The sequence below is a fragment of the Sylvia atricapilla genome, chromosome 12 (genome assembly GCF_009819655.1).
Source record: "Sylvia atricapilla isolate bSylAtr1 chromosome 12, bSylAtr1.pri, whole genome shotgun sequence".
NCBI classification, from domain to species: domain Eukaryota; kingdom Metazoa; phylum Chordata; class Aves; order Passeriformes; family Sylviidae; genus Sylvia; species Sylvia atricapilla.
Window position 1 is genome coordinate 19,493,445 of NC_089151.1, and position 18,886 is coordinate 19,512,330.

Sequence of the window (18,886 nt, forward strand, 5' to 3'; positions counted from 1 at the left end):
TCAAGTACCTTCACCAGTGACAAAATCACAGCAGCAGCTAGCTCTAAAACATTTATTTGCTGGCTTGAAAGCAAAATGGGAGAAAAACAAAGCTTTCATTAAGTCAGACAGTTGTTTCAAATAAAAATGTGTATTTGTTGAATCAAGTTGCCTGCAATTTAAAGGCATACAGTGAAACACCCAATAGCCAGTGCTTTTGAAAGCTTTTGGGGGCTAATTATCCTTCTCAAAGATGCACACTCCATCCCCTTTTTCCACAGAAGATTTCTATTGTGCCTACACACAAAATACAGAAAATGCTTAAAACAAACTGAAGCACAACATGTGCTTGAACTCAGTTCACTTGAACTCAGACTTCAGCACTTGGCATAACCTTCCTGAAAAGATGGCTGTCTGTGCAAAGACACATCTGAGTAACAATGTCACTCTCAGATGAAGGGAATTTAAAAAACAAATTAAAAGATCTTATTAATTATGTTAGCAATTGTTTCTATGTTGTGCCTTTAAAAGTGTATGGAAAATGTTGTGCATCCGACCTCTATAAATTAGGAGCTGCTTAACCATGGAAATTAATTTTATTACCTTGTTCCCTTCCAACACTTTTTAAAACGCAAACCAAATTGATTTGGCAGCCTGAGTGCTGCTAGCAAAGTTCTCAATTCCTGCTGACAGGCTCTGATCTTTTACCTGGCTTGATTGCCTTCATCACGGCCCGTGATGCCTTCAGCACAGCCTCATAGACAGCCCTCTGGTCAGCAGTGAACTTGCCATTGGCAGGGAAGGTGCAGGTGATGTCAGAGCCATAGCAGTAGTATTCTCCTCCCATATCAAACAGGCTGGAAAGGGAACACAGGGAAAGAAATGAAAATTTAGTTCCAAAGAAGCAGTAGAACATAGTGGACCTTTCTCTTGCTCGGCATTTAAAATCATTTTGGTAGATGGCCAATGTAATCACTGCTTGAGCACTGTTCTAAGTAAAACAGGATGACAGTCCCTTGGAATCTCCTGGCAGAAGGGTATCTGCATGGACACCCTTATGGGCTGTGCTGGTCCAGGATGGGAATGCTCAGAGAACACAGAAAGGACAAAAAGTACATGGAGAATCCGCTTGAAGCTCCTCAGTTCCAGTTTTTAGGAATTCTTCTCAGAAGAAAAAACGTGTCCTGTTTTTTTCTTTCTGAAAAATGTTAGCACCACATACAGCACCCAAAACAGAATCCCACTTAGCAAAGAAAAGTTAGTGGAATAAGGATTATGGAAAAATCCAACCATAAAAATACACACAGTGCAGCTTTCTGCATCAGAGACAGAAGAAAGAAATTATCAAGTGCTTTCTTTTATGGGGACAAAAAACCTGGGCACCCCTTGAGAAGTATATTTATTCTATATATGAATAAATGACTCACCACTGATTGCTCAGGTGCCAGAAATCAATCTACAAGAACAGCAAGTGGGACTCTATACCCTTGTGAGGACCATGTTAGACATTTGCAGTGCTATGCTTCTCAAGCCTGCTTGATAAGGCATTGCATTGCCTTCAGCAGGCTCAGAAATCAGTAAATAACCAAATAATCATTTGGACCAGACAACACTTGAGCAAATAACCCCCTTGGTTCATCATATATTGATTACAGAAAGGCACATTTTACATACAAGACTTGGATTTTGATACAGTATTTGTATCAAAATACTCTGATTTCTACGGTAATGAGTCAGAGTTGAAATCTGTGAATTGAAGTCTTCTTCCAACAACCCCAAACAACTATGAGTGGCTAATCATCATAAGAACTACAATTTTCCTTCACTGTGTTTGAAAACCTTGGAGTCTTCCTCCCCTGGCTGCTATTTCACAGCAGGGTCAGTCAGACAGCACAAGCAGAAGGCAGGGCACTCCACTGGGGCACCCTCTCTGCCACTGAGTCCTCACTGCAGCAGTAACCAGGAAAACTGTGCAGTGTAGCTCTGTCCCCAAGCAGCAAACGTGACTGGGGAAGGATAAATATAAGCTACACACTGGGCTGTAGCTGATCACCATTTCCAACACAACTGCTACTGAGAGCAATGGACAGTGAGTTAACAAAGGCAATCACAACAGAACTAAAGAATATTTCAGCTGGGATAGGACTCTTCTTGCTACACTGCACACATAGACACACACTCCTGAAGATTTCCTCCAAGAAGCCACTCTACAGTTTCCTCCATGAACAAATGTGTGCACTGAGTGAATCTGTGCCCTGCCTGAAGCCTCTGCCAGCCTCCCCAGACTGGGCAAGGTTCAGCTGCAGAGACTTGCAGGACCGGAACATCAGGAACTGCGCCAGTGGCTGCAGCTGCAGAGCTGCACGAGGCTTAAAGCTACAGCAGCAAACCCTTGTGGGAGTGCTACAGAGAGAGCTGCAGAGCTCCCTGTGTGCACAGCACAACTGATACAACACCACACTCATTCATTTCATACAGAATGTTAAAAAAGTTGCTAGCTGAAAAAAAAGATACAGAACAGGCAGCAAATGTCAGATCCACAGAGTGAAAAAAACACAACTGGACACCAACATAGAAACTGCAAACCAGCCTGGCCAAACCTCAACATCAGAAACCCCATCCACACTGCCTAGGTTTTGATTTTAGGGTTAGACTTGCTTCTAAAAATAACTAAAGATACACATAAAAAATCCATAGATACAGAAAAGTAGTTGCAGCAACTGAGAATGATGGAATAAGCTGCTAACATGATGCAATAATAGATTAGTTCTAAATCTTTGAACACATCCCAGACTGACCCTTCCAAAGTCACAAATCAAGCTTCAAGATGCTTTGTGGGTTCTGCAGTAGTTCTGTGGCCTAACTCTGTGGCATTCACAAGTGTCAATGCCCATTCAGCATGGTGACAGTAAAGCTGTGACTAACAGCTCGAGAACTCCCTGTACATGTCTACTGGAAGTTGCTTTGTTTTGTGTATTTTATTGTACATTTTACCTGCAAATTACTTATTCTGAACTTACCAGAGGCAGAATTCTACCTATGTCTTTAACCTTACAATTAATTTTCATTTTCTCAAACCCATTCATCACTCAGTGGCCGTTAAATAGTTTTTGAATTACTGGAAAACTGAGCAATGGAAAAAAATGATCACAAAGCTGATGGTACACCAAAACAAGGCTCACAAGCTAGGAAGCACCATTTGTTCAGGTCTCCTGGCTTCCAGACAAGAGGAGACATGAGGGAAGATGATCTTTCAAATTCCACCACAGATCACAGCACACCATCCAGCCTGTATGCTTCAGTGAGAAAGCATCCAAACCAAATGGGACATCTGGGAGATATTTTGGCTTTTATCGGGAATTCTCTTCCATTTAACTTCAGTTGGGAACATATCCATTAGCTAAAATGTTGCCCAAGACATGGAAATAGCCCAAATATTGTAGTTATACTGAGAAAATAATGGGAGCCTAAGATCCCAGTTTTGTATATTTGCTTGCCAGGCAAAATAAATGGTGAAGCACATTTAAATCAAATAAAATGTATGACAGCTACTATCTTTTCCTGTTGACTAACCAGAAAAAAAATTCTAAAAGAAGGTTCCTTAGAAAAAATACATTTATTTTCCCCTGAAATTAGACGGTAAATTGCTAGTGAAAAAGATACTATTAGTGCATTCTAGTTTGTTCTCAGCTGCAGGTACAAAATTACCCATCTGAAAGTGTAGTCTTAAAAGGGTCACATACAGAAACAACTGCTTGATGTTATTTGGACTTATCAAATGTAGCAGCAATAGCAACAAATCAAATGCAGAAATGAAAATAGGCCTCGCAGGCATCTTGATCTGCAGCTTACCTCTTAAGAGCTGTTTAAAACAGATTGACATAGGCAACAATATCATAAGCATTCACCAAACTCCTCCGTATTTCCCTTTTAGATAAATTAAGTGCTACACATCTAGCAGACTGTGTATGTCATCATTACATGTACATTACATTTTATATAACAAAACTTGACTGTGATTTCAGTTTTCTGCTGAATGATGAAAAACTTCATTCTAAAAATTCCCTTTTCACTACTCCTTTTTCAGCAAAAACACAGTTATGAATTGCTGATTTCAACGAGATGGTATGTCTGAGGCTGTCAGGTTTCTGAGGCGTTTCAAAAGGATGGTGAATAGAGGAGTGCTGCTGACCAAAGAGAGACATTAGGTTTTCTGTCAAACTGTTCATTGATTTAGCTTGAAGCTGAGGAGGTCAGCTCAATCTCTTTCAAAACCTTCTGAGAGAGAAGCTAATCTTGCTTTGCATCATTTTTTTGGTGAGCAAAAGCGACAAACACCTTCATTTCAGGGTGAAAAGTGCATGATGTATAAAGCAGATTTAACAGTCAGAATACCTGAGCACCCCATGAAAATTCCCTGCTACTGTTTCAATTTATTTTCTAGAACGACTAGGAAGCTCTACCATAAGTAAAAGACGCAGAGCAAAAATAGTCCAAACTTCTTGGAAGTATGGGCACAGCTCTCCCAATGGAGGCTTCATTCATGCATATGTGTGTATGCATAATCTTTCCTACAAAACACATTACAAAATACTGTATTTTTAAAAACATTACTAACTAAAACTGGAAAATGCAAAATATAAGAAGAACCAGATGATAACTCACCATTGCTCTACTGACAGAATGCCTTGCTTATGTACCAGTAACCCAACATTAGCCAACAGTGTGGGAATACCTGCTTTATAAGCCACATTCAAAAATAACCAAGACCATTTAATTCCTTTCACAGGGAAAAACAGAAACCCACAAGTTTCAATCCTTTTGCACATAAACCAGAACCACAGTCAAAAAGAAGGAGGACCGTGTGTGCCATGGCACAGCCTTGCAGAAGGGCTCACCTGGACATGTCCCTCCTCCCAGCACCAGCCCTTCCATGTACAACCCAACTGGGGCTCTGCTCCCCCTGCAGGAACCCAGCAGGGAAATTTGGAGGAAATATTTCAAGTCCTGTCAATTTTAAAGTGAATACAGGTTTGTAAGTCAATGCTGGAACTGAAACGCAACGTGATGCACAAAACTCCTTTCCCCTCCTGTCCCTCTGAAACAAAACGGATGAGTAAGACATGGCTGTGTTACTTTCACAGAATATTGGCACCACAAAATGCAGATTTATAGTTACATTTTTTGCTTTCAAGCCAAGAAAAATAATATGCATTTTGATATTGATTTTAGCTTTCTTAACCTTTGACTGTGAAACACCATGAAATGCTTTGCGTAACACTTTAAATTTGAACACTGTGGACTATAAAGAGTCATAGTTCTCCATAAAGTCACTGCATGCCATTTTTTAAAAATAAAGTATCATCTTCCTTTAAGCATGTGTTTTACTTTTATAGGCCTGCTGACACTTTTATTGTCAAATAATTTGAAACTGCCAGGCAATGAAGCAAATTATGGCCAATATCACAATGGGAAGCAATACTTTATTTGGGATATCTGAGCCATGTGTATGAATTGTTATGATCCAACCACCAACCCAACCCAAAGACAAGCTCTTGCAGGCATTTTTTGGGAAGCCCACATCTACTCCCATGAGCTAACACATAAAGCTGTCACCTTCCTGCTCTCCAGACCTGCTTGATGTGTACACTCAGAGCTAGCTCTCCTCATGGTAGTTATAAAATAATCACTCTTGTGCAGTTGTTAATGTGGCAGAGCGATGACTGGGGTGAAAGGCAGGTGGATGTCCTTGTGCAACACACCCTGACAAGGTGTCCACTGAGCATCACCCACTGCAACCCACTCCTCCCCAGAGCCTATTCTCAGGACAAAATCTTCCCTTTCCCTGCTAGTCTTGCAAAACAGCAATTTGAAAACTGATACTGCCCTATCTCACTGTGCCCTCCTCACACCTCAGGTTAAGCAGGTGTGAACACTGAAGCACTTTACTCAGCAACATTTCCTGAGGTTTTAGGGGTTTGAGGCATTATTAACCAACACAGCTAGGAGCAGCCACACAGTTGAACTGGTGCCAGCCAGTCTTAGGACAGCAGGAATGAAGGTACATACAGTCTTGTCCTCCTCTTACTGCCATAAAAGCAAGTTATCCCCAGCTGGAGATTTATGCTATGTGATCTCAGCATACCTTGCTCTGAGTTCAGAGAGTGCACTCTGTGCTTTACACCTCATGCAGCAATTAAACCCTTAAGTATTCACACACTAACAAAATCCAACCACTTGTTTGGTTAAACACTTCTAAGGCCATTTCAAGCTTAAGGGAGCTAGGTATCAGCATTTCTATGAGATACGTTTTGGAAACAGGCCAAGTGGTTTGGAAATAGGGTGGTTTAATAGGAGACCACAAGAATGAATTATTGTAAATGATATCACGAGGAAGAAAACAGAGAGATAAGTGACACGTACTTTTTCATACACTTGACTAGCCAAGAGTTATCAACAAAAAAAGCAACACTGGGTAAGATAACATCACAAACCCCAAGAGGGAATTGGGACAGTACAGTGTATAGTCCTACCATGCTCAGGAAGGGGTTTTTTAAGAGAAGCCTTGCTGTTACTAGCTTCCACCTGACATGGCAGACAAGGAACTTGTACTGACTCTGTTGAAGCCAGGCTTGGCTCACTGATTTAAAGCCAGCTTTTTCTCATCAGCACCCGTGGAGTTGAGAATACCCTTAGAAAAGTGTTGGAGAATACTTCTTCTGCAGGAAATTTGATTCTGGGTATTTTCAAGAAATCAAGTTTCTGTTTAAGCCTCCTGTTCCAAAGAAGAGGCTGTAGCCACACAGGTAAATGCAGTTACAGCTGCATGACTACTCTCCAGGCAGGTGCAGGTTTAGGTAACCATGTGGTCCCACACCTCTTGTGTCTCCTCAACTGTGTCTTTCTTCTCCACAACTTTTTTATCATCCTTCATCTTGTACCACTGTCTCACTTCACAGGCTTTCCCAAAATATCTCAAAGATAATGGGAGGTTGTCTCAAACTTTTCTCACAGAGGATGACAAGATCTGCCACTAACTAAGCTTTGCTCGGAGAGAAAGAGTGTGATAAAAATAAATATCTCTGTCTACACTGAATTTTGAAGGAGAGAGGATCCCCTGCCTCTACAATTCCAACTACAGAGACTTCAGTGGCTGCAGCAAGAATACACAAAATTTGAGGTGGCTGGATTGAAACAGAAAAAATAAAATAAAATAAAATAAAATAAAATAAAATAAAATAAAATAAAGCAACCACACACAAAAGCTTCACCAGGTGTTGGTGCCTGCACTACTCAGGGTTTCCCCTCACTGTCACAGACACAGGACACTGGCTCACAGAATCAGTGCAGCAGTGTGGAGGTGGCTGCTGTACCCCTGGCAGGGAGCTGTGTCTCTGCTCTGCTGCTTCAGCCCTGATGCTGACAAAAAACCAACAACAGTGTGTGGGAGTGTCCTCTCCTATAATGATTCGTGCCAAGCAGACCTTCAGATCCATTCCTCCCATAGGATATGAAATCTAAATCTCACTGAATTTACCAAACAAGCTGCACATAAGAGCTGGCTCAGCAAACACCCCCGTATACCAGTAAGATTGCTATTTTCATACACAGGCTAAGGAGTCCCTTGCTTACAGCATTCATCTCTTGAAGAAATCTATGACGAGATAATTAAGCTTCTGTGCTAAAACAACCAATTTCCATGATCAAATATAAGGCCTCTTCTACCCCCATGCAGTTTACATTAATGCCTTCTTAAAAATGTTAAGTTTGCCCAGAGCAAAGAGTCAAAAAATCTTCTGGTTGGCTTGTTCACAGATAAACTTGCCCCCAGGTGCCCTTCTCAGTGTTTCAGCTGAAGTAGGGGGATGTTTCTGATACAGAGGGGCTGCACACAAATAACAAGTACTGGGAACACAATGCCAGTACTGCTGGGCTGGGGGAAGGAGGCAGCAGCATGAGGGTCCCACAGGGTGCAGAAGGCAGCTGAAAACCTCAGCCAGACCCATGCTGACAGTGTGCCAGAGACCAGGAGCAGGCTCAGGGAAAGTTCTGGCCAAAGGGTTACCTATCTGACTTGTCTTTTTGCTGACTAGATGATTTATTTTTTCTGTCTTTACTACCCTAATTTTTATTCATTTTTAACAGACAAATTTAGTATGTCTCTCAGTTTATTCTCTTTAGCAGAGTATTCTCTTCAGCACAGACAGTTTGCTGAAAAGTCAGCAGAGATGGCAGCAAACCCCAAGTTCTGGCTGGTTTCCATCCATCAGGAGTGTCTCCATTGGAAAGGCAGTATCTGGGGCATCCATGGCTGCAGCTGACTTGCTCCAACAAGGAGCTGCAGGGAAGAGAGGGGTGCATTCAGGGAGAAACCTGTACTGGCAGCTGAGTACTTCCCAATCAACACCAGCAAACCTCACTGGCTCCTCACCAGAATGTGTCTCATCCACACAGGGTAAGAACAACACAGCCACCTTTGCTAGTGACCAAACTGCACTTGACTGAACCAGTCCATTTCTAGATGTCTCCTGAGAAGAGGAAGGTACTGAAAGTGAACTGGTGAACTGCAAAAGTTTGATACTTCCAATACAGGCCACGATTCTTGGGTGCTGACATTCAGAGCTACAAGCCTTCTTGGCCTTTCAGCAGCTGTTTCTGGACACTCTGACCTGTGTTGCCCAGCCTTGACAAACAACCACTGGAGATCAACTGAAGAAGGGTCAGACCTTACTTAATGATTTTACTGTAAATATTGTCACGTTTTCTTCCATGTGTATGTGCATGCTCACACACGTGCCCATGACAGTAAAAGGCTAACATTTCCAATGTCTTTCCATGATGAGAACGGGGCCAGTGTCCCATGGCACAGGCTCACTTAGGTTTTTTGACAGCCTATGGTTTTTTTGTTGATTGTTCCAGCAACTTCCAAATAATCAGTTCTCAAATGGAACACAACAGACAGGAGTTTTAGAATACTCCACAGAAGCTGACAATTGAATGAAAACCCCCTGAGAAGACAGTTGTTAGCCCTTCCATGGACATGTCCAAAGTTTAAGCCAAGTGCCCAGTAGTGAAGGCAGCAACTAGGATTTCCAAACAGGAGGCTGCCTATTCCCCAGCCACACACGTTATTTCACCTGTAAGGACATTTCTCTGCTATTTGATAGAAACACCCACTCTTGATGGCAGCACCTGGAGTGGAAGTACAGCACTGCACTGTGCAAGTGCAACCAGAAATCCTCCTGCCCTGAACACATCAGTGGGCTCAGCAGCAGCAGGGCTCCTCCTGAGGCTCTGCCTCTGCCATGGGGTGACACAGATCCTCTGGACAGACACAAGAGAAGACCTAACACCAACCTCAATACAAGGACTGGGATTACATCTGGTTCAGGGGGAGCACACAGAAGTTGAGCTGGGGACCAACTGTACCTTCCCTCTGAGCCATATAGTGGTGTAAAAGCCAGGCAGACTCCCACTGAAATTGTACTTTGACGTACCCAATTGAGTTCCCCACACCAATGAGAAAGAATTAGTTACTGAATTCTATCCGACACAAGAAACATCCACCAAGAGTACTTCTATCATACTTTATGTGTATTTGTGGTAAAGACCACCACAAAGAGTAGGTTACAAGTCCAACAGCAGACTTTTTTTTTCAGACTATGCTGAGAATGCTACACTAAAACTGCGACAGATAAAACTCACAGTTGACAATTAAAAGGACACTTCACACACATTACAGACAGCAAAAATTACAAGGCAGACCATAATATAGCGCTTTAAGGAAAGCTAAAATTTGTTACAGCAAACACACTACTAATACTTAGTGATCAGGACTTTGGTGAAGAGGCTTAAACATTTCTGACAGCAAGAAACCTCACAGCCTGAATTAACCAGTACTAACAGAACACATTCAATTACAGCAAAATTATTGTTAATTCTAGCAAATACATTTCTCTATTTTTAATCAAATTCAATTTTTCTGAATTAGCATAAAACTAATATAGTCCATAGGTACAACAAAATGAAAAATACCTACACTTGATGAAAACAGTAAATATTAATCCAACAAGAGGAATCAAGCCAAAGGAATTATTTCAGAAATGGATAGCCAGTTAATTTTGCAATCAACCAGTAAGTAGTAGCAATGTACTTTGTATTATTATTAGAAACAAAACCATTACTACCAACAAGCTGTTTCAAAATTGCAGGCTGAAAAGTTAAAGCTAACCATAATTTTTGCATATTACAGCACTGAACTTCAAATGCATAAAAGTGCACGAGGCCAAATGAAAACACTAGTCTCACCCACATAAAATAGTTGAGCATTTACATCTGACACATTAACATCCTGAGATCTTACAAGCAGTGCTTTCAAGAAGTAATAAATACAATATTTTGTACCGTAAGATAGATGGTTTTAATAGCAGACACTGAAGGACTTGGCTTGGAAAAGGAAAGACTTCTGTTATCTGATGAAAAAAGAAGGTCAGGTCCTGCTTTTTAAAGGCAACATTGCCCCCACCTGGACAAATGAGTTTTGGTTCTAGGTTGATACCAGTATTGTAAAACTCAATAAAATACTGAGAATTCCAAAAAACACTTAGTAAAACAGACACAGCAAACTTTGATCATCTTTTCTGGTATACCTTTTTCAAGCTCACCGAAATCTTTTCTTGATTTATTGAAATGTTTCCAATACTTTCCTGAAATAAATGACAGCCCCTGAGTACTCACAGAAAGTCTTACACTTACTCATTTCTCCAAAGAATAGAATAGTGCATTTCCTACAAATAAAACTGCATAATATTACAATAAATATGTGGATATGGTTTCAGTGCAATATGTATGCAGCAGAAGCAGAGTGTCTGCATATATAAAAGATAAATACACATGGATTATACATTAATTGACAAATTTTTGATTATAGAAAACTGAATATTATGCTTTGAGGTCAAAGAATTAAAATCAGCAAAGTAACTTTTATTATAGCTAATAGAAGGCTTAGCCATGAACAACTGAATCTGTTGTTCAACTCTTGCAAGGAGTAACTTTCTTTTGTGATATTCTTCACAGAATCACAGAATAGGCTGAGTTGGAAGGGACTCAAAAGGATCACCCAGCCCAGCTCCTGTCCCTGCCCAGACCCCTCAACAACTCCCCTGGGCATCCCTGGTGTCCAAACCCTCCTGGAGCTCTGGCAGCCTCGGGGCTGTGCCCATTCCCTGGGGACCCTGGGCACTGCCTGAACCCTCTGGGGGAAAAACCTCTCCCTGATCTCCAGCCCAACCCTCCCCTTCACACACCTTGGAGTGACCAGCCACTCCAGAGAGCCTGAAAACTGCCCTTTCTCCCTTTTCAGTCGTTAAAAATAAAAACTCTCAAACATTCAACATTTTCCCTCTGCTTCATCCAGAACAACCTTTTACAACTACCTGTACTTGCAGCCAGGAAAAACTCCCTGTGATGAACAAAGCTCCTGAAATGACAATAGGAGAGGAGCTAGAAGGATCTTTTGAGAGCACCACAGGTAATAATAAAAAGAAAACACCAAAGGCTACATACAGGTGCCAAAGGGAAGGAAGGAAACCCAAGTTTGACAACTTGAGTAGCACATACATGTAAAGGCAGTGCTCCCAAAAGGCTGCTGAGTGTTTGCTCTGGCAAGTACAGGATGTTACCAATATGAAAACTTGGGCAAAGCTCACTTCTTTCCACAGCTCTTACTTTAGTGCCCCCTGCTGTCACTATTATTCTGATGACTTAAATTTGCACTGGGATATTAAGGGAAGAAGGAGAAACAAAAATATGCCCCAGTTAAACTATTCAGATATTGCCTTTTGCAATACTGGACAGTTTTCCATATCCCCAGCTTTATGAATTCACTCAGCAATAACTGTTGATATAGCCAAGACACATTAAAATCATTTAACATTATGCTCAGGTTGTACTTTTAGGACAGATGTGTTTGGCTTTGTGACACTAACAATGCTTTCTGGTACCTGAATGCAATAAAACTATTTCCAGGTAAAACTTCTTTTACTGCATCCACAGCAGTGATGACACATTACAGGAACAGCAGAGACATTCTGTTTCACCAAGGACACTGTACTCTGCCCAATACTGTCATTGAAATCAATAATTTACTTCAATGAAATAAGTAATCAATAATCAATTATGGGAGTGTTAAAAGAACCAGCCAAATAAAATGAAATACATCATCCGATGATCCAACCCACTTCTATTTAAACCTCTAAAAGCTACTTTTATATTATAAATAATAGATAGTCCCACTGTGAATACAAATAGTCCCACTGTGAATACAAGGTTAATGGATTCTCTCTTAGGTTTGCTGCACTTCCCAAGCAGTTGATGCTGGTTGTGCTCCCCTTATTTATGCTTTCACCCAGGTCCTCTCAATAAATGTCACTCTGGCCCTGGCTCCAGCGAGGAGCAGTGTCCCCTCCAGTGTCCCCTCCAGTGTCCCCTCCAGTGTCTCCTCCAGCTGCCAGTGCTGCAGCAGCCCTGGCCCAGGGGAGTGCCTGTGCTCCTTGGGTGTGGAGCAGACCCTGTGCAGCCTCGGGGTCTGCTGCTCAATAACGTTGTAACTTAGGATATTTCAAAATGTTAAAAATGCTTTCTTTTTGCCGCAGAATAGACAATTATTTTCTTTATTTTGCAAAGCCAAAACGGACCTACCAACCCCCAAAAACGTCATTAAGTGCTTGAAGGTCAGTGAACCTGCCAACGAGAGTCGTTTACAAAGTGCTGAATTTTCACATTTGTCAGATGCCATAAAAAAACCAAGACCTGCAGCTCATGTCACCTGCAGAAAAGCACCTCAGGTAATAGCTGTATCCATTCCAGTTACATTTGGGCTCAGCCTGATCTTCTTACATTTCTATCATTTAAGTGTAAGCCTCATCATGAAGAATCAACCTTTATTTTAACATCACAGGAGCATTTTCTATTTACCAAACATTGCAGGAGCCCTGCTGATCAACTGCAACAGAACAATCAACTCCTGCCATGTGTTTGGCACGTGCCAATGCCAGGAACCCACAAAGTCAGGCTGCAGGAGCCACCAGGCTGCAAATCAAATGCAATAAACTACAATTGTACTCAAAAAACTTCTCAAATCAAAACATAACATGTACACTTCACGTTCACATCTCTCATGGTTTCTAGAATAAACCAGCAGACCACAAAGGTGAGCAGAGATATTTGCCTTGCCCCAGGCTTGCTCTGCTGCACGTGGCTTTGCTGTTCAGTGCTCTCCCCTCTCTCCCCAGCCATGCTGTGACTCCACACTGCAGCACTGGCAAGGGCAGCAGGCAGAAAGGAGGAGCCAAAGCAATTTGCTGCCATAATTTTAAGGAAGCTTTCATTTTCCAGATGGCAGATGTTGATTTGTTGAGACAACACTTTCCATGGAAGCACACTGGCTCTTACTGAACTTGTTCTGGACGCTGGTTCCCAGGGTCAAGTCATAACTTCCAGCCAAAGATCAGTTTAGGAGAGCTGAAACTCGAGTTTCCACCTCTCACAAAGGCCCTTTAACAGTTGAACCAATATTTTTCTGCAGTGTGAACAAAAGCAAAACTGCTCCTGAGACACTTCCCCAGAAGAATGAACCATGTGGGGGCTGTCATTTGATGAGCAGGAGTTCCAGGTACACATTTGCTCTTGATTTGTACCTAAAGGACTCAGATCTCTACTCCTTCAATTTATTTGGGCTACTGTCTTCTTGAGTAGCAGCTTTTAATTTCATTCTAGTCCTCACCAAACTTTGAAAGACCTTTGGTTTTCCAAACTGCTGGAAGCCTCATGTGTGCAAAGCAGGTGATTGCAAACTGCAACAAGCATTTTAGCTCATGACTCCGCTTTCCCTACTCCCAAATGCAGTTACAGCCCCAGCACAGGAACAGAGGGGTCTTGGCATCCAGTTAATACTGTGATACATGGAGAGGATGCAGTGAGTGTCAGTCCAGGGCTCAGCTCCAATCCAAGCTGTCAGATGACAGAAGAAAATCCGTATTTGTGAACAGCCTGGGCATACATCATCACTGCAGGCTGTGATTTGCAGCATCCCAAGTAGAAGATGTTATTTCAAGTTCATAGTGAGTAAAAGGGCCAAGTGCCTACAATGGTGACTCAGCCTTTATCTGGATGACCTTTCTGACCACAGAGACAACAGACACCTGCTTAGGGAAAGTGTTTCGTTTAGAGCAAATGGATAATTTCAACGTTCACCACAGAATGCTATAGCACATGAATCATTTATACAAAACACTGACTTGCTGCTATTGCAATACTTGCTTTTAATATCCACACCAGTTAAATATCTGTAACCTGGACATCTCAACTTCCCTAAAAATAGTGATTTCTTTCTCTGTCAATCACAGTGCTTTGTGTTAGATAGCTATTTCAATATTTAACAGATTGAAAAGGATAGCTCTGCTTAGCAAGACAGTGAGTATTAACAAGAAGTGTCAGAACTTCCCTTGATAGTCCTTTGTTTTGCACTGGGATCTTTTAGTGCAGAAGCTGTACCTATAAAAAGTGTGGATTATGATGCAGTATCAGGGATACAAATCCATACCAGTTTCTCACAGAAGGAATAAACCCACTTGATATAGGTTAATTTTTAAAAAAAGAACAGCATAAAGCCAGGCTTTTCTAAACCTGCCATAGCTTTTGACAAAGAAGTCAGAATAACAGCCTTAAATATACAAAAATGAAATTGCACAAATCTGTTGGCCTATGATCTTCTTTTGATACAACTAAATCCTTGTTACTCATACCTTTAAAAGAGCAAACATGCATGCATTCAAGCATTTCACAGAAGCAAAGCCACAGTCTTCCACATGTATTTTTTCTAATATTCAGGTGCTTAGTTGACTTATTTATCACACCTACTGCACCGCACTGCTTTGTACATAAAAAACTGGGCAGCACATTTCTGCAAAACCCATGAATGTTATTCATATCCACTAAGTAATGTTGAGAAAAAGACATGAAGCTCTACTGAATAATTTATTAAAAATCATACCAAACACCCAATCTTCCAATTCTATTACACACAACCGTATGAACAGTTAAATTAATGTTATGCCAAAAAGCTGGCAGAAACAGAAATAACCCTGAAACTACTCTTACCTCTTTTCCACCAAAAACAAAGTCTATTTTTTCCCCATGCTCAGGGCTTCCTAAGACTATCCAACAGAGGGCTCCCCAGAGCTATTAAAAAGCTTAATTGAAAGCCAATATACAAATGCTAATATACACAGACAAATCAGCACGCTGTCATTTTAATGCCTCCTCTGTATGCACACACACACCCTTCTACACCCAAATCAGACATTTGTAAAGTCACACAGTGAAACCACTCAGGTAGTGCCTTGGCAGAATTTGTATGCTGCTCATGTATGCTACACCTCAAGACTTTTTCTGAGCCACTATTTTTAACTGTGGAAAATGAGTGTGGTTCTAAATTGTCTTTACAGAAATTAAATCACTTTTTCTTATTATTTTTTTTATTCTTCCTTGAGAATAAAATAAATACTAAGAAGCCAGTGTGGAGCAGAGTCTGCTCTGTGAGTATCAGGCAGTGGGAAAGGCAGGGCAGTGGCTGGACTCTGGCAGGTGTTTGTGCATCTGGGGCACCCTTTGCTGAGACCCCCTGCACCTGAAAACATCTCCTCAGCAGGAGCAAAGTGCCACCACACCATTTCAGCAGGAGGTTATTGCAGGCTCTGGTAAACCTGGCTCTCTCTGGTGAGGCAGGGGTGCTGCTCAGCAGTTTGGAAATGCTGAAATGATTGGTGTATTTGGTGGGTTATGGTTTCCTGACACTGAGATACCTGAGGCCGATAAAACCCAAACGTATTTTAAAGACTTCTCCAGCACTGCAGAAAATAAGGGTTTGCAAAGAGTCTTGTATGAGCTCTTGTGGTTTAAGAAGGACTGCAGCCACCCACTAAACTGTCCTTGGAGACTGTAAGTGAAAGATTCCTACACATACCCTTCACCCTGAGGTCTCCTTCACCACTTAAAGACCTTAGTTTTAAATATGGGATACCATCATGCACTGTGGCATCTCTTCTCTCAGTTACATATGCTGAGATTTCCTGTATGCCACACACCTTCTTTTGTAAATTTAACTGAATGACACAGCTGATACACTTTTATGTTGGTACATCCTTCCTGATCAAAACATGCTCACAGCATATCATCTACCCAAACACAACATAATCATACACCAAACTATTGCCCCGCAATAAATTAACTTTAGTATTTGATAGGTTTAGTAAGCTATTAACCACAGATGAAGATAAGACATAAACTATTGTACAAGAAGTTTTTAAAAAGCTTTTAGAGTATTATAAAGAAATTATCTATCTGTAATTCCGTAAGTTCACTGTGCAGCACCTGAAGATGTGCCTGGAACTCCAGCCAACAAGGCATATTTTTAAACTTCTGAGTTTCAATTTGTTTTCCATAATAGGTTTTGAGCTTATCGGTGATAACACTAATTTGCTTTTCTTCATACATTTATATTCCACTGTGAAAATACCTAAGTACACTCTTCCTGCAGAAGCTACAAAGGTAATCCACTACAATTCCTCCACTGAATGTCAGTGATTAACTTCTCCAAAACTAGTTTTTTATTTTTATAAACAAAAGCTTTTTGGCCCTTGTCTTTGGAGGTGAAGTATGAAAGTTCTGATCTGATATATTAAACATCAGACAAATAGGTCTGTCTTTCAATTTATGGGAATGTATTTGGTGCTTCCATTGGCTCTGCTTTTACCTGCAGTGGTACTGCAAAGCATGTGGACATGTAGTACACACAGAGAAAACTTTATGGTATCTGCAGCTGTATTACACATCACTAAACTCTAAGTAAATCCTCATGGGAAGATTTTGGCACAGCACAGAACTAGAAACACCCTTCACTGACCTGAACCGAGTCTGATCTCTTCTCACATTCTTATCTCTACTTTCTTGTCAGGGTGTCTGTGTGCACACAGGCATTTCTAAGATCTAATCCATTCTGCAATTTCATGTAATCCTCTAAAAGCAGCCAACACTCTCGTTATCCTCCACCCCACCACCAGAGCTGAGGTTTGGATCTGAGGCCCAAGAGCAAACTCAAATGATGAATTTTGCAAGTGCCCTTGTACTTAGAACACAGCAATTTCGCAAACTAAATTCTAAGTGCTTCTGGGTGCAGAAGTGTTTGAAACAATATCTCCTTCTCCCTTTCAACTGCAGATGCAGGTGTACAGGACCTTTGGAAGAAACCAGAACAATCTGGCATGCAATGGTACCTTCTATTTTAAGGATTTAGACTTTTTATCAGTATGCAGTCATCCTTTTGCTAAGAGTACATACAATTCCTGTATGGAAACAGTAGTAGTGAAAACCAAAAACATCACACAAACTCTACCCCTTGACTTACCACAAGTCTCCATCTTCAATAGTCCTGTCATTGGGGGCTCCAGCATGGCCATAGTGCAAAACAGAGGAGTTCTCCCCACTGATGGGCAAAAAAGAAAATTAGCACAATTAGTAGAAGAAGAAACATTAACACACACATTCACACGACAAGAAGGACCACTGTAAGCATCAGTGTTTTCACATAAAAAGCAGCCTGGCAGAGCTGTCAATCCCTGCCCTGGTGTGGGCTGCAGGAGCCACCCCACCACCTGTGCAGCAGAGATGGGCATGGCACAGGAATTCTGGACTCTGGCTGTAAGACAGGACCTTGCTGCAGGAGGAACAGGGCACAGGACATGTGAATATTTCCTGTGTCTGTGACAGTGTAAGGGAAGAAATTACGTTCAAGTAATTTTTTAATTTATACCCATTTATTATTTTCTGGTGGGATTCGAGGGTTTTTTGTTTTGGTTTGGGTTTTTGTGTGGCTTTTTTGTTGTTGTTTGTTTGTTTGTGGGGTTGTTGTTGTTGGGTTTTTGGTGTTTTGGTTTGGTTTTTGTATTTGGTTTGGTTTTTTGGGTGGGTGGGGGAGGTTGGGGGGGTTTTTTGTTTGGTTGTGGGGTTTTTTTTTGTTTGTTTGTTTGTTTTTTTATTACTTAGTGCTATTTTTCCCTATTCAAGGTTAAGTAGTTTGAGGCATAAAACAAACTAACTTCCACTGGAGTAAAATCTGACATTTGAAACACTCTAGGAATCTCTGGGGCTGGAGAAATGGAACTGTCTGAGGGAACAGCTCCAGTTCCCCTCTGGCATGGCTACAGGGGGTCTCTGCTGGAGAGGATGCACTTCTTGGGGAACATCCACAGCTTCCAATGCCAGCAGCAGCAGAAGGTATGAACACTGTCACCCTCTTCTTACCTGCTGCTGAAAAAAATCACACTGCAAAGAAAAGATTTTTATTCCGGGAAACCTTTCAAACCAAACTGCTGATTCACAAGAATAAAACGGCTCCAGAGAAGGATGGACACTTGTTCAGTGGTTCTAAAGTTCCATGATCCACTAAGTGACCTACATTTGGCCTTGGCATCCTCTCTTGCCTACTGATATTCCTCTGGGTCTATAAAATGTCAGTTAAAAGGCTGATAAAGATCTCAAGCCCTACCTATTTTTCTTTTACTGTTCTCTTCAGATAGATGTTCTCGCTTTTTTCTCTTCAAAAGGCTGGAAGAATTATATCACATCCAAAAATACACATGTTGGGACAGGGTTACTGCAGCTTCTCTCCAACCCCTCCAGCTCACTTGCCAGCCTGTACCTCAGCTTTCATCAAAACCTTTCATTGGTCACCCTGCTCAAACTCAGTTCTTTCAAGTTGTGATGCTGGAACAGCTTTGGATCTCGGATGACAGGAATCTGAGGCTCAATTTCAATCAATCTTTTGTTGTATCTGGAGTAAATGTGACAT

General features: G+C 41.4%; 1 protein-coding gene across 1 annotated transcript in view; it reads right to left on the reverse strand.

The window, feature by feature from the left end:
* PEPD (peptidase D) overlaps nucleotides 1-18,886 on the reverse strand; it is a 140,176-nt gene that overhangs the window by 36,148 nt on the left and 85,142 nt on the right. The window contains exons 11-12 of the mRNA XM_066327988.1: nucleotides 17,444-17,521; nucleotides 688-836 (exon numbers count right to left, since the gene is read on the reverse strand). Coding sequence (XP_066184085.1) covers nucleotides 688-836; nucleotides 17,444-17,521 — 227 coding nt within the window. The remainder of the gene's footprint in view (nucleotides 1-687; nucleotides 837-17,443; nucleotides 17,522-18,886) is intronic.